Source organism: Lynx rufus, unplaced genomic scaffold, assembly GCF_022079265.1.
Source record: "Lynx rufus isolate CCGP_SWC_20201006 ecotype Redwood Valley unplaced genomic scaffold, mLynRuf1.p SCAF_6, whole genome shotgun sequence".
NCBI lineage: Eukaryota > Metazoa > Chordata > Mammalia > Carnivora > Felidae > Lynx > Lynx rufus.
In genome coordinates, this window is record NW_025814878.1 from 48099605 (window position 1) to 48119578 (window position 19974).

Here is a 19974-nt window from a genome sequence, read left to right on the forward strand (position 1 = left end):
TACTAAGTGCCTGCAGCTCCCTTCCACGGGGCCCCCCAGCCAGCAGGCAACCTGGGTTGAGCGGGGCTGGACACAGAGTGCTTTGGCTTGAGGCATTCAGGCAGTGGGAAAGGGCTGACTTATAACAGGTCTACCAGTCAACACATATTTTCTGATCACTTACAGATATGTTGGGCTGTACTGCTTTGTGATCATTTCTGAACATAAAATGACCAATGGAAGTTCCAAATAATTACAATGGCACATATACATGGAAACCCACTGGAAATTAATTTAAAATTTCAACCTCAGAACCTCTGGCCTTCTCTTCTTGGCCGTTAAATTCCCTTAGGGAGTCAAATCAAACACTCCACACAGACATGAATACTTTCAAAAAAAGAAAATCTTAACTATCCAGACTTTTCTTTCATCAGAGAGAAATACACAGAGGAGGGAGGGGAAGGGGGAGAGAGGGAGAGAGAAGACATACTGATATACAAACCTTCAATCAAACCAACACTGGCAATTAACATTTTATCCTTCAGAAACAGTGGAATTACTTTCTGAGGCTTCCATGACCAAATAATTCTCATCGTTTAATAAATGAATGCCATAGATTTTTAGCAAAAAAGGTTATTAAAAAAACAGAAAACCTAGAATTACAGAGTACAGTCCCATCTATTACTGGGAAGAGAAACAAAACACAGCACCTGCACCCAAGTGCACAGCGGTTCTTTAGGGAGTAGTGTGCTTCAGTTCCAGTCTTGGTCCTGCTTCTTTGGGAGGAAAGCTCCCGGATAAGAACAGCCCATTTTCTCTGGGTTTTCACTGGAAGAGATGGTAAGGGCACAGCGACCACATTTTCAGAATCCCAAATTGTGTCACATTAGGCCAATAGGGGGTAAACCGCCAGCCCCAGGGGGTGGGGGTGTCCATGGCCAGACCTCTGCCAGCACCAAGTTATTTATTGTGGGGCAACCTTGGGGATTTCGGCTCTCAAGACAGCCCTAGGAGGACTGGAACAGCTCGTTATTTCTCTGCATGGCTTGGGATGGGCTGGCAGTGGGAGGGGGATGATCAGATTTCCAGGCTCCCTACCAGCAGGAAGAGGCCACACTGAGGGAGCAGAGAAGGGGGAAGGCGAGGCTTCTCCCTCAGCAGAGCGCTACCAGCCCTTTGGATACTGATTGGCACCCAAGGAAAGCCAGGATTTCTCAGACAATCCTTTAAAGTTGCTAAGGGAGCATTTTAGGTACCACATACAAACCTTCTCATTCCATCTGCATCAGAAGTTCCCTAACAGAGGGCTGTTAGTGAAACAATAGCTTCTCTCACAGGCACCTCCAAATTGGTAGGTGGGACTTCTAGGGAAAAATCACCAAAAAGGTTCACCCAACAGGCAACTGCTATACCTTTTTTTAATAAGAAAATGGACTGGTTCTAGTTTATTGAGGAATGTACTCATTCTTTCTGCCAACAGTGTTAACACTGGCTTGCTTGGCTGGCTCCTTTATTCTGTATTAACCTCTGGAGCCATTTTAAGTAACAATAAATATTAAATAACTTTTTAAAAAGTTGCCAAAGGACATTAGCCCATGCAAGAGCTCTGTGGGATAGGTTTCCATTTTAACCTCGGGTCACAGATAAGCAGAGGAGGGACTTGACTCAATGACATATAGCCATGAAAATGGAAGCCTGCTACAAATCCCACAGCCCCTCTGCCGTACCACACAGACAATACTTAACTTGGACTGGGTTGTAGGGAGGCTTTTTAAATCCACAGTTCCCATCACAACAGAACCCCAGGGACAGTGAGCTGAAGTGGGTAGCTGGCTCATGTCTTTAGGGGTTTTCTTAGAACACTGGTCCTGGTTTCTTGAAGAAAAAGGATTTGACTCAAAATATCAAATGAATTTATGAAACCCTGCAATCCTATCTACAAGGCTCATAACATATATTAAAAAGTCTCTGAGTGGGGCGCCTGGGTGGCGCAGTCGGTTAAGCGTCCGACTTCAGCCAGGTCACGATCTCGCGGTCCGTGAGTTCGAGCCCCACGTCGGGCTCTGGGCTGATGGCTTGGAGCCTGGAGCCTGTTTCCGATTCTGTGTCTCCCTCTCTCTCTGCCCCTCCCCCGTTCATGCTCTGTCTCTCTCTGTCCCAAAAATAAATAAAAAACGTTGAAAAAAAAAAGTTAAAAAAATTAAAAAAAAAAGTCTCTGAGAGAAGAACAGATATCATATGTTTTCACTCATATGTGGATCTTGAGAAACTTAACAGAAGTCTGTGGGGGAAGGGAAGGGGAAAAAATAGTTACAAACAGAGAGGGAGGGAGGCAAACCACAAGAGAATCTTAAATAGGGAGAACAGAGGGTTGATGGGGAGTTGGGGGAGAAGGGAAAATGGGTGATGGGCACATTGAGGAGGGCACTTGTTGGCATGAGCACTGTACGTAAGTCAATTTGACAATAAATTATATTTTTTAAAAAAGGCTCTGAGAAACCCTGCTGGAAACATTGAAACATCCCTATTTCACTGTTTAACATGGTAATCCTCAAATTTGACCACAGAATGCATTTTCTACATAATACCCAGGAATACCTTGAGGATCTGTATTCTGTGAAACACTTTGAGAAACACTCATTTACAGGATCTCTAAATATCAGAAGTATTACTAGTTTTCATACCAAAAAATGTTTTTAAACAAATTTTATTTTTTTACCATTTTTAAAAGCTTATTTATTTTATTTTGGGGGGGGGGAGGGAAGGGCCAGAGGATCTGAAGCAGGCTCCGTGCTGACAGCAGAGAGCCTGATGCAGGGCTCAAACTCATGAACCACAAAATTATGACCTGAGCCAAAGTTGGACACTTAACCAAATGAGCCACCCAGGCTCCCTTCAAAACAAAATTTTAACTCATTTTAGTTTTTGGAACTTCAAAACAATTTGGAAGATGGGGGAAAGTAATGTTTTTTTAAATCAAATGAACACATTAATAAAACCAGGGTGAAGTGGGGGATGCCTCTTACAAAGTGGGGATTCTCCACCTTGGAATGAAAATCTAGCATTAAAGCATGCATCTCCAAGTTGGAAAGAGCAAGCAGTCAGCAAACATCCTTCTCCCCGCCCCAGGAACAAGGCAGCCCCCTGGCCAATCTCTCCAGTGATAGCACAGAAGTAGATCCCGTCAAGGTCCTTTCTCCAGTTTCCATACAGAAAGGGAAGCCTTATGAGAAGCATATGTGGCACCTGGGGGAAGACTGTACTTGAGAAGATGTTATTTTTTTAATTTATGTATTTTGAGAGAGAGAGACAGAGAGAGAGAGAATATGAATCTCAAGCAAGTTCTGTGCTGTCAGCGTAGAGTCCAACGTAGGACTCAATCCCACAAACCATAAGATCATGACCTGAGCCGAAATCAAGAGACAGATGTTAAACCGACTGAGTCACCCAGGCACCCTGAAACTTTATTTATAAGATGTTGAGTATTGAGCATTATGAACCCTGGAAAAAGAAGCATTTAGTGGGAGCTTAAAGTTTACAAGAATTTCCAGTAGTAATTCAGGTGATTTTCACCCCATTTATTCATGCTCCACATAAGCTCTGTGGCCAAAGAGACCGTCCAGAAAGCCATTTATAAATGCAACTGCTTAAAGTGAGAGTCATTCAGGCTCTGTCCCTTTGCCCAGGAAGAGCAGCCTCAGTGCTGGGTATCACAGCTTGCCAGAGAAAAGAATGTATGTAAGGAGTATACCAGCCTCTGCACAGAAAACCCCTTTTCACAGCTATGTCAATTTTCCTTTACTGTTGTCAACGCTAAAAGGATCCAGACAGCCATTCTCTCAATGAATGACAGTTCAGACTGCAGGCTCTTTTAAAGGTAAGAATAAAGATCCCTGCAGATGAAGAATTCTTGAGGCTGGCATATTGCAACCAAAGAGTAGACTACAGTCACAAGTGCAAGTAACAGGGTATATTCTCCACGCAATACCTACAGATTCATATTTATCATACATTATACTGCCTAACACAGAAATATCTACATCAAGAAAAAGATCATGACATAAATAGCCTACATTGTCTGTATTTGGTCAGAATTAGTTCTATTCCCCAACATGAATATGTAACAGATCACAGCATTCAAATATTAGTTCAACAAGTATCAAAGATTTGCTCCTTTTGGAAAGCAGCCTAAATATAAATTCTAAATGGCCTCCAGCACTAGATCCTGCTGTTTTCACACTAGTATACCACTGTTTCTTTTTAGTTCTGGATCATCACGTATCTCTTACTAGGGCCACTTTGTGGAAAGAATATTAGAATGCGGAAACATTCTTTCTTGATGTTTTCCATTCTTTATCTCCAAGTAGTTCAAAACTAAATACTGGGCTGTTCCCTAATGGGGTCTCCAAATGTCAAAAGGTGAAGATGAATGAAGGAGCTTGTGAACTTAGGCATCTTTTGACCTCAAAACTACAGTGAGGTCAAGGCTGCTTTCCCACTGAGAGGAGACCCACGTCAGATACAGGAGGGCTCCATGGAAGCTCAGCGTTGCAACCACCACACTAGCTCACAGACAACTCCACTGCCAATTTCAAAGTATGTGCACCATGCTTTATAGAGAAGAAAGTGCCCTTCACATCCCAGTAGCTGGCACTCGTAAAAAGGTATCGTTCTTTTTTCTTTTCCAGATAGACCCACAGATCAAAGGATTTTACACATAGTCTAAGATGAATGACGTGTGTGTGAAACACCCAGCCCTCCAAAGAAGCACCTCTCCACGGCTCTCCAGAAGGACTGTCAACTGGACAGAGCCGTTTCGTTTACTCCACAACTACACAACTGCAATTTAGGGCCACGTGACCCTCAGTTTAGGCAGGAAAGGAGTTTGGAGAACACCATGGCGACTTGTTTAAAAAAAAAAAAAAAAAAAAAAAAAGCCAAACCAAGAAAGCTATTCTAGAACAACTCTTGGGAAGCTGGGGTACTTCATTTGGGAGAAGAGAGGTCTGAGGTTGTGACTTCAGGCCTGTTCTGTGAATTTAAGAGTCTTCAATAAAGTGATAGACACAAGATAAGTTTAAAGGTAAATATACTTCAGGTCACATGTGCTCCTGGCAGTTTAGAAGAACAGTTCATTCCAAAGCAATATGGAAATCCTACACCTAGAAACCAGACTCCCTCAAAGACCCCATCGTCTTTAGGATGCTTTTTCTCTTGCTCTGATCACATTGAGCTAGTTTACTTTCAGGACATTTTTGGTGGCTTTTCATTTTTAAATGAAGAAATATCTTCTCAAAAGAAACTCCCCAAAATGTTGTGAGAAAAAGGTGACTAAACGATCCTAAAGCTCCATTAGGGCATAATAAAATGCATTATCCCAAAAGTGGTTATTTATTATTCAAGTAATAATTCATTAAACATGTTTTTAAAATGTAAGTATTTAAATCTCCCTTAAAATATTTTTATACAATCTTTTAGAATTATACATATACAAGAAAGGTCTGCTATTCAACTAAAAAGAAAACCTACACTTGAAAAATTACACAAAAATTGATACTACATTTTCTCCTGAACTCTTTTCAACAAATTAGAAAGTGGGTCTCCTTTACAACTCTACCAAAATTAAAATTTACTTGTGTCATTAGAAGCCACAATCACATTCCACTTCTTAAAGGAAAACAAACTATCTATTCTTCTAAAAGCCAAATGTCTCTATTTCTCAAGGCAAAATCTTCACAGTCTGAGTTCTGGTACTGAACTGGCTGGCATGCAAGTGTGTCACCCTATTTAGCTTCCATTACAGTCTTTTTACCATCTCAAGGGCTATTAAATGACTGAAAACAGATGTCTGAGTCCCATTAGGGGCCCGCTTATGCCTGGGAAAGCTGAGAAGCTGCAGCACCGCAACACTCTTGACACTCCCCTTTCTACAACTACCTCGTGAGCTGCAGTGAGTTCACCATAGGGGACCCTTGTAATTCCTTCACCAGGGCAGAGGGTTAAACAAGGCTCCGGGTTTTTATGGCTTTGAATCGCATTTCCCTTTTACACCATTTAAAGAAGGGTGTAAGGAGCTTACTGAGGTTTTTTAAAAAGAGGAGCTGGGGCACAGAACAGACAGAGCTCTTGAACATGGGTAGGGTCTGGAGGCACAAACCTGTCAGCAGAATACCCCAGTGCTCATGTTACTTCTTAAGGAGAGTTTCCGGGCAAGCTTGTGTATTTCTGCTATGCTGGCTTCAGTTCAGAGCACTTCCTATTTTTTTCTACTTAGAGAAAATTAGGGAAAACTATCATGGTTCAAGCCATTCAGGAAATATGGATTTTGGGTCCAGCTGTGTGACCTTCAGCAAACTACTTAGCCTTTCTGGGCTCTGTGCTTACTCTTCTATCAATCAGTATGTTTACCTAATTACACCACACATATTTCAGCCCACTGCAGTTTTACAAGCACTTCCATATACTTCGGTGCATTTGATGCTTAGAATAACCCTGTGAGAGGTAACAAAGGGGCTATTCTACTCATTTTTATAAGAGTGGAAATTGAGGCTCAGAAGCTAAGTGGCACACCCCTGATAGTGGCCAGAAACTAGCAGAAGTGAAACTGAACCCTTGATTTCTGATTTTAATAAAATGCTTTTCTTACCACATCATGTTATATGATCCTTCTGGTTCCAACAGTATTAAAATGCCACAATTTAAAAAAATCTCTTCCCCCTTTTGCAACTCACGTCACTGTTAGGAACCTGACCTCACTTACACGTTGAGGAACAAGAAGCACATGACCAAGTGCTCTCTTTCTCATTCACATAAAAACGGTTTCCAATGTAATCTTTTGCTCTCTAAATGCTTGTATGCTGAACGCTAACTCATAAACATGATTAGTCCTATGGTGAAGAATCTAACAGATCTTGTTTTGTTTTTTTTAAATTTTTTTTAATGTTTATTTTTGAGAGAGACAGAGTGCAAACAGGGGAGGGGCAGAGAGAGAGACAGGGAGACACAGAATCCGAAGCAGGCTCCAGGCTCTGAGTTGTCAGCACAGAGCCCGACACGGGGCTCGAACTCACAGACCTCAGTGAGATCATGACCTGAGCTGAAGTCAGATGCTTAACCGACTGAGCCACCCAGGCGCCCCTAACAGATCTTGCTTTTGGTGGAAATACTCATGCATGAAAGAGTCCAGAATATATATTCTACAGTTAAATTACAAGTACCTGTGAGTTGTTACTTCACTGGAAAAAGATGAAGAAACCATAACATGGAAGATAGACAAAGGTGGTGTTGGACCTGAGCATCTAAGAATGTCTTCTGGCTGGGTCCTTAACCTTGAAGTTTGTGTGACCTAAGGTCTCCCTTCCTCCCCCCTTTCCATTCTATCCTCATCCATCCATCAAGTAGGGAGACCTGTGTCATAGGTAAGCGAGGATGACTAGATACAAAAAAAGAAAAAAAGAATAGAATGAAATATCTGAATATGTGTATGTTCTTTTTACTGGCAGTAAAATTCCTGAGCTGTCAGCAAACTGCAGAGAGGGGCACCTGATGGCCCTGTCTGACTTGGAGATGAACAGGTTGGGAGCCATGTACCGTGTACCACTGCTCCATGGTTCTCGATTTCTCAATGTGGAGTAAAGTTCAAAGTAAATAAAAGTCAGCCTCCCCCCAATTAACCACACTTTGTTATTAAATGCCATAGCATTGGGCACTGACCTGCTTTGCCCACTTCCCCTTTCCTCAGTGATCCTTCAGCCTGGCACCCAGCTCTGAGATGAGGCCTGCTTAGCACCAGTGAAGTTCCCCACGTTCAAACCAACAACATTCTGTGTGGAGATGAGGGAATCAAAATTAAAATCCAACCCATCGGCATCCATGAGTTCACTACGGATAATGGACTCCATGTCGCACTCCAAGCTCCCATTGAACATGTCCAGGTCCAAGTCGCTGGGGAACTTCTCGTGGCCCACGACGGGAAGGTTTGCACTAGCTGAGTACAAGGAGGAGCCTGAGAGAGAGTCCGAGAGAGTTTGCATAGACTGGCTGACAGGAGATTGTTGCTGGTGTTTGACTGACCCAAGGCTGCTGGAGTCGCTCAAGCCCATGTTGCTGACAGAATTCGACAAGGCACGGCTGCCACCGAGAGCGCCCTGGGTTTGGTGCTGGTGGTGGAGCAAGTTCTGATTGACCAAACTCCCCTGGTTAGGCTGGGCAGCAAAGGACATCATTGGGTCATTTCGAAGCATCACGTTCCGGCGGGAGTTCTGGGCAGACACAGCGGTGCTGGCCTGAGACATCAAGGGGTCTGACTGGGTCATCATGACATCGCTGTGGCTGAGTGAGTCTGAAGTAAGCAGGTCCTGGAGTGTCTGGTTGCCATAGTGTGACATGGAAGAGAAGGTAGCTGGCTTGTTCTCTTGGATGGTCTGCATGGGAGACTGGCGCAGGGAATTCAGAGACGAGGGTCCAAACACCGTGCTATTGAAGGAGCTGGTTGGAGAGCCCAGGCCGGAGCCCTTGGCGGTGTATGGGAAGCTAGAGCTCCGCTGCATGAGCCCTCCGGTGGGCGATGGCTGGGACGATGGGAGTGTGATGTTATCCAGCAGGTCATCCATGAGGTTGTCAGAGAGCCCATCATTCAGATTCATGGTGCCCGCCATGTCGGTCAGCCGTGGTAGTTCCACGGTGCATGGCTTACTTACAGAGGGTGACAGGCTAGCTGAGCTGCTGTAGAGCATGGGGGAGAGCGGTGCATCATCATCCTGGACGTCATCCAACTCCGTGCTTGCCAAGATGGGTGACAGGCGGCCACTGACCGTGCTGGCATTGGAATTGGTGCGTGAGCGGAAGTCGGTCCACGCATCCAGCTCGTCACTGCTGCGTGACGTGGGGCTGCCAGGCCACTTGGAGAGCTGGGAGGGACTGTCATCTGCTGACTCGGGGGCTGTCTGCAGGGCTGCCTTCTTCTTGGCTGCACGGCCACGACTCTTGGTATACTTGTTGCTGTTGTCCATGGAGACAGCCCGCCGCCGGGGTGCCTTCCCGCTCTTCCCCCCATCAGGGTTGATGATCCACCAAGAGCTCTTGCCAGTCCCCTCATTCTGGACCCGCATGAAACGGCTGTGCAGTGACAGGTTGTGCCGAATAGAGTTCTGTGGAGAGAATGGAAAATGCAGAATATGAGACAAAATGGACCAAAACTAAGCAGCCAGAAGTAGTTAATCAGACTTATTTTTAAAAGCCTCCTTAGTTTTTGGAGGATTAAAAAGAAAAAAAAAAAAAAAAGATAAACATTTGTATGATATGCTCCCCACCCAGCTCGGAACAATGACAACATTGTAAATGGCCAATTGTGGTATTTAGGAGGTGGGAGATGGTTTCATATCCAGGAGATGCTGGAAATGTATATGCTCAATGACACTGTTTTCCCCAAATTCCTAAGTTTTGTTGTCCTTTTCTAGAATACTATTTCCTACACTGAAGTTCACACTTATATAATTTTATTACCACAGCACTCTTCCATTTTGCAACAAACCTCCCTGGCTCTCTAAGGGTAATTAATCACTCAAGGGGCTACTCTATTTTCTTATGGTTCCCTCCTCCACTAGTATAAAGGCAGCATCTACCTTTTCTTAATCACTACTATAAACTCAACTGGTGTGAATTGTTACCTATCCTTTCTATAACTCCATCTCTTCCTGCCATAATTTCATACCTGTCTGCCAGGTATAAGAAAAAAAAATGGTGGGGTGCTTATGTGGCTCCGTGGGTTAAGCATCCAACTCTTGATTTCAGCTCAGGTCATGATCTCATGGTTCATGAGATTGAACTCCATGTCGTCGGGCTCTGAGCTGACGGTGTGGAGCCTGCTTGGGATATTCTCTCTCTCTCTCTCTCTCTCTCTCTCTCTCTTTCTCTTCCTCTCCCTCTGCTCCTTCTGTGCTCACACTCTCGTTCTCTCTCAAAATAAACATTAAAAAAAAAAAAAGAAGAAAATGGTAGAGTAAAATTTGCTGAGTTGACAGAAATAGGCAAGTTGCCCATTCAGAACAATTTCAAGTAATTTATATAGATATTTCCCTTCCAGGCAATGCAGTCTGAGCATAGTAACTTCCTTCCAAAGAGTTCAGTCTGGAAAGGAGGGAAAAAGTAACTTGACAGTAGAGAAACAAACACTATCTCAGGTGATCGAGGTCAACATCAATAGGGCTAAGTCATGTTGATAATATGTACTCTTGATATGATACGATGAAAATGGTACCCTCTTTTGTAGTCTTCCTTCTAAAAACCGTCACCCCAGTCTAACTATGAGAAAAACATCAGACAAATACCAATTAAGGGATATTTAAAAAATGTCTGTTGCATACTCTTCCCAACTGTCAGACCCACAAGGAATCTAAGGAAGAACGATGATTAAATGTAACGTAGCAACCTGGACAGGATGCTGGAACAGAAAAAGGACATTAGGTAAAAATGAGGGAGATCTGAATAACGTATGGACTTCAGTTCATAATAAGGTACTAATATTAGTTCATTAGTTGTGGCAAATGTACTAAACTTTAAGGTAAGATGTTAACAACGGGAAACTTGATGTTGGGATATGAGAACTCTGCAGTAGTTTTCCAACTTTTCTGTACATTTAAAACTATTTCATATTAAAGGATTAAAAAAAAGAGCAAAATATCTTTAAAATCCTAACAACTGCAGCCATCTTGCAAGATCTTCCTCTCAGCTTGGTAGATAAGCTTGGTTGGCTGGGATGACCTAGATCCAGTCCTATCTCTGCAATGATCAACCATGTGACCTTGAGCAAATCATTTAATCTGTCTGCAACAACTTCACTTCTCTATCTTCATTATAGCCATAACAACATCCAAACCATCCCTCCCTGACAGGGATGATGTAAGAATGATATATGGTAATATGCTTTAGGAACTGATCACTCTACCAAGTCAGGGTGTTCTTATTGCTATTATAAAACACAGAGTCCATGGTGGGGAGAGCTCATCACCTGATGCGGGCTCATTCTAATCTATAAAATGCCTCGTGCAGTAAAAGAGAGGAGTTGATGGTCTTCTCCACATCTGGAACAGAAACTACAGGACAGATGAGTTTTTACTCACAAGTTAAAGACAAAAAGTATTGCCTTGTGCAGTATATGAAATACAAACAATCCTAGAAGTTCCCATAGTTTTTAAAAAATTGGCAATCACCACTGTATTTATGTAGAAGATACAAATACATGTGTTCTACCAGAATGTTTTTAGAACGCAGAAAGTGGGCAGGATTTTACCATAAGTAACTCAAAATACTCAGTGATTCCCATGTATGTGTTCCTATGTAAGGAGGGCCTGCAGTTCAGGTTGGGCAATGAACATGAACAACCACGGGTCATAAGTTGGCATTTCTATGATATGCCCATAAAGACACAGTTGAGAGAAAAAAACAGGCAACATAGTGAGTATAAGACGAATGTTGCCCAGGAGACTATATACTCTGATTCCCTTTTACTCTTCTGGTTTTTAAAAGAATAATGGAAACCAATTTGACAATAAATTTCATATTAAAAAATAAAATAAATAAATAAATAAATAAATAAATAAATAAATAAATAAATAAAATAATGGCATGTCTACTAATGGTTCAGAAATTGTTTCTTTAAAAAGTAAAACCCTTTATAAAACAGACTCAAAGCATGTTCTTAAAATTCACTCTGTAGGGTTCAAAAAGCAGGCAGGTGCAAGGTGGTTCTACTATCTGAGTACTCAAATGACTAGATATATTAAATAAAAAACTTAAACTTCTTGGTGAAAACAGGAAGGTTCTGAAGCTATATGGGAGCAATGTGGAACCCTGGCCAGGCCCCTTTGCTCTAGGTTTTGGAATGAGTTCATATAACACCTAGGATTAATAATGACCAATCTTAAGTATCCTGTTATCCCCTCTTTAAAAAGCACTTGAGGGGGAGGGAGTGTGCCTGGATGGCTTAGTCTGTAACATCAGACTCTTGATTTCGACTGAGGTCATGATCTCATGGTTCCGGAGTTTGACCCCGACATGGGCTGCTATCAGCACAGAGTCTGCTTGGGATTCTTTCTTTCTCCCTCTCTCTCTGCCCCTTTGCCATTCACGGGTGCATTCTCTCTGAAAATAAATAAACTTAAAGAAAAAAAAAAAGCACTTAGAGAATAGTATTTTTTAAATGTATTTTTATTTTCACCAATTCCAAACCAACTACAAAAAAAAAAAAAAGGAACACTTTACAGAATTCCAAAATGCCCTACATGAACTTTCTAATAGTCATCTATTACTACAACTCTAAACTTCAACAATGTATATGTATAATTTAACAAAATTTCAAGCTACAATTGGCTAAAATTTGGAGACAGAAATTAAGCTTCTGTAAGGACATGTGGTAAAGGGGCTGGAATACCCACATTTAGGACCAGAAGCACAGGACAAGATGTCAAGGCCCAGAGCCCTGATCTCAAGGGTGAAGAAATGAGAACCTGCCTAATTAGAGCACTGCCAGTTACTGAGCCATAGCTTTTAAATTCATGGTCTCTAATCCTTATAATAAACCTGCAAAGTTGGTATCAGCGCTCTCATCATCTATATGAGGGCTCAGGCTGAGAGATATTAAATAACTTACACCAGGGCCACACTGCCTATATAACCCAAAGTGAAATTTGTTTTCCGTACTCAAATCCAATGCTTTTACTATATAACCTTTCACAGGTTTGTCACCAAATTATTTAGTCACCGTTTAACCTATTTCTGTTAACATTTTAAAGAAACATTTAATAAAGAACAAGGATATAAAAGCACAACTTTATTACTGTAATTCTGTTTATGAAATAGGGATAATAATTTGATGGGTCTTTCCTAAATTAAAAATAAACCTTTTTTTAAAGAAAGTCTTTCAGAAGAACTGACAAGAAAGTGAAGGCTCACACAGCCCATGTTTGTGTTTCTTTACTAAGGAGGCCATGATAGCATTCCTTCTAGGGAGAGGGCAATGGTCACCATACCAACCAATGTTAACTGTCCTTAGGTTCTGAAACAAAACCTGACTTATTAAATCGGTGACTAGCTTCAGTTTCCACTCTTTGCTCTACTCTTGTTTTAGAGATTATTACTAGCAGAATGCATGCCCTTAGGCATATTACCTACACAACACTCAGACAGGTTTTTCAGGTTATATGACCAAGACAACACAATGCCACCACCATTGTGACAGTCCCCTATCTCAGGAGCCTCTATACATATAGGCTGGCCAGCTTCCCATTTATAAAATCCAAAGGCCAATAAATATGGTCCTTCTGTCCATTTCCAGTTCAAATGCTCCCTCATCCTAACAAGGTGGATTCCAGAAATAGATTCTGGTTTTCTTACAGGTCATGATTCTAATCAGTAGTTTCTCTACCTACATTTTGGGAAAGCAGGAAAAGGTAAATAAATAAATAAATAAATGCCAGATAAAATGTCAGGAGTATGATGTTTCCCCACACCTTCCCTGATAACAAAAGTTAATGGTGATATGACTTCTGTAAGATTTCAAAGGGATGATACTCCTTCAAGTCAGTCCCAGAAATGAGAAGTGGGATTTCTAAAAACAGGCCAACTGTAAAATCTCATGATCTATCATTTAAGTTCTCTAAAGACCTCTATATTATGGTCTGTAAATTAGTTTCCGGTGTACTGTATTTTATTTATTTATTTTTAAAAGTTTATTTATCCTTTTTATAATCTCCTCACCCAACGTGGGGCTCAAACTCACAACCTGGAAATCAAGAGTCACGTGCTCTTCCAACTGAGCCAGCCAGGTGCCTCCCTACTTGTGTGTATTTTAAACTATAAAAACCGCCATTAAAAATATTCTATAGTTTTCCACTAATTCATATACCATACAAAACAGTTATATTTCTAGGATTTTACATTAGTTTGTGGATTGGGAGCTGAAGTAAAGGAAGAATGGCTGGGGTGCCTGGGTGGCTCAGTCGGTTGAGCGTCTGACTTTGGCTCAGGTCATGATCTCACAGCTCTGTGAGTTTGAGCCCTGCATCGGGCTCTGTGCTGACAGCTTGGAGCCTCCTTCGGATTCTGTGTCTCCCTCTCTCTCTGCCCCTAACCTACTTGCATTCTGTCTCTGTCTCTCTCAAAAATAAAATAAAACATTAAAAAAAAAAAAAAAAGAATGGTGTGACAAGACTAGAATTAACTTTTCTAATACTTTGTAAGGCAAGCCATTGTTAATTGGCTGAAGTACTAAGGATGTGTTTTCCTTAATGTTAACTTGATAAGGTAAATATTATCAACCAAAAGTCCTATTGCTAGAGCACAGGCCATTCTATCATCCACTTACTAAAGGAGCCACGAAGCTACACTACAACCTCAACCCCAAATCATGTGAATAGTTCTGGTTATTTAAGTTCACTACTAAGAAATCCAGATACTGGAAATTATAGGAAAGCAAACATTTTCTAGGAAGAAACTTTAGTGTCAGGGACAAATATGCCAGTTTTTTTTCCAACCTGCCCCAAAGATTTAGAGAATCCTTAAAGCATCTCTAACACAATGTGTCTGAAGAGAGAGCAGAGAGAAGAATACTCTTCATCCCATTTTATGTCAATGCTCTCTTTTACAAAATGATTTACACCCAAGCAAGCTTGGGACAGAAATGCTTTAGATGCTTTCGATGGAGTTAAATAGGAAGAGATCTGGAAAACCTGTGTCCTGTGTGATTGCAGCTGTATTTAGTGGCCTAATCCTTCAAGGAGGTATGTGCAGAAGGTGTGTGAAGGAGGTAGTATGAAGGAACTTGATTTCACACTCTGGGCTGTGGCCCACAGTCAGCATGAGATTTCTTTGCTTGGTTCTCCTTGAAGAAATTAGCATAAAGATGACTGTACTTATCAGAATCTGGTAATTATTTTTCTTGCTCTCCTGAAAGGCAGTTTTCTACTGTAAGAAACATTTATTACTAATATTAAAGTGCACATGGTCACTACATATATGCCAACTGATTGTGAAGACACATGGACCCAGAACAGATTAGGTTAGGTGTCCAAGAGAAGCTGCCTGAAATGACCAAGTATTCCCCACTGGAACTTTACAAAGTGGGTAATTCACACACACAATTTAAGGTGGCTAATGGAGGTGGGGCAGCATGATGTTGAAGGAAGAGTACAGACTCTGATGTCAGTCAGGTCCGAGCTAGAATCCTGGCTCTGACATTTGTCCAATGACCTTGGGCAACTGAGTGAACCTCAGATGCCCCTTTCACAAAATGAGGATAAAATTACCCTCTCTGCCTAACTCTAGGATCTTCGGGAAGGTTAAATGAAATTACGCATGCAAAGTACTCACTGAAGTGCCAAGCACAAAAGAGGCTCTCAACTGTCAAATCCCACATACGGAAGCAGTGACATCAGAAACGTTCACTTACTGTTTTCCGAGCATCGTATAATTTAAGCCAAAAGGTGAGAGGGCGGCTCCTTCCAGGAAGATTTCAGACTCTTAAAAGTATTTCAAAGGTGCTGTGTCAGTCAGGAGTGACTGGTAATTTCCTAACTGTTGCTACCCTATGTCCACTCCAGCCCCTTCCAACCCATGTTTACCTTGTGGAGACTGTCCACTAACCCAGACACCAGCTGCATGTGCTCCCCCTGGAACACAGAGAGGGTTTTGTCTGGAAGCAACATGTGGTATCAATTTATCTTTCTCAGCAACGGCAACAAGGAATCCACTGACTTTAAAAATAAAAAGGGAGTTGTGTAATTTAACTCTTAAAGGCCCCTGCCTACCTTCCATTTTATTTATTTATTTATTTTTTGAAGACAACCCCTCCCTCTCTTTTTTTGTGCTGTCTCAAAAGTAGCAAAATGAGAGCTATGGCTGTCAACCCCTAAGCCAGACCCATTGCTCCCCACCAGGCAGATTGCAGGCATCCACCTGTCCTTCTAAGGGATTTCAGTGGGGACAATCTGCAAAAGATTGCTTTTAGACACAATATTCATCTACCTTACACATAGGACCAGCATTTCAAGTAGGTCTCACTGCTTTGACTTGTGGGCAATGACAATTCAGAATGAGGCTGCCAAATGCCTGAATTCTAATATATGCATCTCCTGAGCAATCGATGATAAAGGTCACGTGAAAAGCCCAATGAAAACCACAAGTCACGAGGAGACCCAGGGGGCTGGGTGCCACTGCAGAGTAATGCAAAGATACAGCTTTAGGAGAGGGCCTGGGAAGTGGCCTTTGATTTATAATGACAGGCTCTTTCAAAGGCAGTTCTCTGGACAAGGCCCTGACTTCTCTTAAGTATTAATTCTTTCCCCTGGCTGCCCATTAGAATCACCTGGGGAGGCTTTACATACTCCTGCCCTACTCCCAGGGATTCTGATTCAATTGGTGTGCGTAAGGCTAATGTAGAGGTGCATTTTTAAAGCTCCCCAGATTGTTCTGTGCAAGGAGAGCTGAGAATCACTGGAATTTCCCCCTTGCCTTTCCAGTGACTGAGACTCTGAGTCTAACCTAACCGTCCCTAGTCTTCCCAGGTCTGGGAAGCAGAATCAGTGTTTTCTAAGTTCAAGTTCCCACCACTTAGAAAATAAGGATGAGAACTGGGGCTATAGAATCAAGCTGTGATTATATGTGCAGAGTAAAACAGAGAGAGTAATTTTTCAGGCCACTGGGATCCAGATTATCTTTTTTCTTAGAAAGAAAAAAAAAAAAAAAAGGCAAGGGAGACAGGGAAGAAGGGTCCTTGACCTTGTACTGCCTGTGGATGGTCATCTCATTCTGTCCTGTGCCACTTCTCCACCCAGCATGGATAGGCATGGACAGAAAAGAGGACATGTGGGCATTCACAAAACTAAGAATTGATAATAGGCTGAAGACAGGATGAGCTGGGACAGTAGCTAATCCCTATAATTTTCAGGAGCCTCCCTGAATTAGCATGCAATCTCATACAATCCCTTTCATAGACTATCCTTCAAGCAAAATGCCAAAAAGACAGACTGGGTAAAAATAACTACTGAAAAAGCCATACCCCAATCCTGAGGTACTTATCAGCTCCCACTGTTAAGACAGCAAAATATCACTTGATGAACTTCCTGAGGACATATTCAGTCTCAAAAATAATAATCACATATTCCATTTCTCATTCCTTCTCATTCCTCAACTGTGCAAAACACTACATCATTACACTCAGGGCAAAGATCCTTGAGTGGACATGGCAAAGAGCCAAGTAGTGCCGCCATCTGAGGGGCAAGTGTGAGGCTGGTCCTTCTTATTAGAAACTGGTAGAGTCTAGGTTTTAGCTAGCTTCCACTAGATTTTCCACTAGATTTTATCTTCTTTGGGGCTAACCTGTTGTTCAAAAGCAAGTACAGAAAGCATGATAGCATAAAACAGACTTGAAATCAGAAACAGTTATTATTTCTGACTATATGGAATACCAGCTGTAATAGGCAAGCAAGCCTTTTAGACAGAGAAGAAAACTTAAATAAACATTCACATAAAGCATTGCACAATCAACCCTGATGTGTAAGACAAGTCCCAGGCTAGCTGTACTCTTACTCTTGTTTAAAACACTAAGTTTAAACCATTAAGGGACTTATTTTAAAAAGACAATGTTCTAAAATAAATATTGTCAGGAACTTGGCTGAAGGATTAAATTTCCAGCTTGAAACAAGATTTCTGTTAAATTTGCTAACAATAATCCTCTACCCACAGAGACCTCCTTTGAAAATTAACGTTTGCTTCAAGTTTTCATGCAGTAAGTGACAGGTTCTGGTCTCTCACTAAACCGAATAAAATAATAGCAATCATCTGATAATCAGCATAATGAACCCATTCTTTACCCAAGCAAAATGAGACACATGAGGCTTTCTTAGAAGAGGAAGGGCTGGGCAGACAATCTGTCCTGCCCTCAAATGAAAAAAAGGAATCCTAGATAGGAAGAAAGTTCTCTCGAAGAGCATGAAAAAGACGGCTACTACTCTACTGCAGTCTTGTTGGATTTTCTATGTGGCTTTTATTTTCATATTAATTTTTTTTTTCATTTAGTAATCTTTTCAAGCTCTTCCACAGCTGTTTCTGTTCTTGGAGGGCAAGAGGGAACATTCCATTCCTTACAGCCAAACCTGCACTTCCGGCACAAAGAGAACCCTGGCAGCCTTGCAACCTCTGCCCACACCCACTGTCGGCAGCACCCTGCCCCTCCCCATGAGCCCTCCTGCTTCCAATCCCCTGCCCATCCTTCTCCCCAGACTGAGGGAGAAGCAGTTAAAGGCATGCAGTCAATAGAATTACAATCCCCAGAAAGCAGGTTAAAGTTATAGCCTTTGGCAGCTCCTGCTCTCTTTCTCCAAGCTTCTTCCCTGATGTTGTTACTGAATCCATTTCCCTTTCCCACACGGGCACACACTATGTCAATTCCCTGTGGAGACCATGCACAGCTAGCTACACGAAATGGATGCCTCAAGGGTTAAACACCATGAAGTTACAGAACATTCTTGAAATGGACTCCACAGAGTAGAACAAAGTAGAACAGAAATAGTTTTACTATTAACATAATTTTCACTTAGATTAAAAAACAATAAAGCTACAAGTTTTTCCAGTTTGAAAATTTATTGTGGGTGGAAACAGAATAAAAAGGCATTGGAAATACATGACCAGAATTCAGGAATACATCAGAGTTTAATAATCACTTTCATGGCATTATATAAGTGATCAGAGCAGGAAGTTCAGTAAAAAGTAAACTGGGGAAAATGGAGAGGGCTGTGAAACCCATCTAGTAACACGCAGCCTTAACTTTATAGTGAAAGAAACAAAGGGCCAAAGAGATACAAGGGAGTACCTGAAGTCAATCAGCTAGTAAGCGGACGCCACGCTGAGACAAACTCTGATCTCCTGGCCTTAAGGTAGAACAGTAATACCCAGAAACAACATCGGTTCCAATGTCTGGATTACCACACCAGTTAAAGGGATGAAGTGCAGGGAGCACAAAGCATGGGTAGGTAGTATCTTCTACCCACCCATCCAGCCAGCCACCAAGCCATCCACCTTCAGTCTGCCTTGTTTTATAATTTGAGGAGAACGTGTCTCCCCAAACACATATAGAACTCTTCACAACCAGACACCATGTCTTATTATAGCTTTAGCACCTAGCATGGGGCCTGGTACATAGTAGGTGTTCAAAAAAATATTTGTTTAATCAGTGAATTGGTGAAAAGGGGCAACAGCCACAAAACAAACCTGAATTATACTTGGCAATGTTATAAAACATGAGCTCAATGACCAATCCTCACGTGAGTGAAGATGGAAATAAGCATCCACTGTAAAATGTGAAGTAGCAAGTCTCCCCTTTGAGTATTAACTTCAATTATACAATCCAATTTCCAAAAACAAGATGACAGCCTAATCAGTAGATTTACGGTTCTCTGTAATAAGAGATGCTAAGAAGGGCAACATGACAGTGTGTGAGCTACTTGGAGGAGCAAGGGCTTGGCACAAAGGTGTCATGTCCATCTAGGGAGAAGAGCTGACTCCTTACCTGCCTTGAGATGCTATAGGGCCTCATTCTTGGTAATGAGGTTGGCCCAGAGCCCTCAGAGGCAGACTCAAAATCATAGATAACACACTCTGGTACTAAGTCTCCTCCAAGGCACATCCAAAGAAAAACAAGAACAGAAAAATCCAAAAGAAGAGTCTACTTCACCTGCAATCTGAAAGAACTTAATGTATTTGACATCTACCAAGGCCAAGTCTCTGTGCTTGACAAACCTAATCTCACTTATTTTCACGACAAACCTGTCAGGAGGAAACTGAGGTACAGAAAATTTAAGTAGCTTGTCTGGTGGTGCTAGTAATCAAGCCCAAGGCTAACTCCAGAGTGCAGCTCTCACCACTGTCCGTATATGTTTCCCTCTGACATCACCAAACTGCCTAAGGAGAGAGGCACCACTAACAGGTGACCAAGGAACATGA

The 19974-nt window shown here is 41.9% G+C and overlaps 1 protein-coding gene across 1 annotated transcript in view; it reads right to left on the reverse strand.

Annotated features, from left to right (window-relative positions):
• FOXO3 (forkhead box O3) overlaps positions 1-19974 on the reverse strand; it is a 125962-nt gene that overhangs the window by 11939 nt on the left and 94049 nt on the right. The window contains exon 3 of the mRNA XM_047102276.1: positions 7693-9128. Within this exon, the coding sequence (XP_046958232.1) occupies positions 7728-9128 (1401 nt within the window). The 3' untranslated portion in view covers positions 7693-7727. The remainder of the gene's footprint in view (positions 1-7692; positions 9129-19974) is intronic.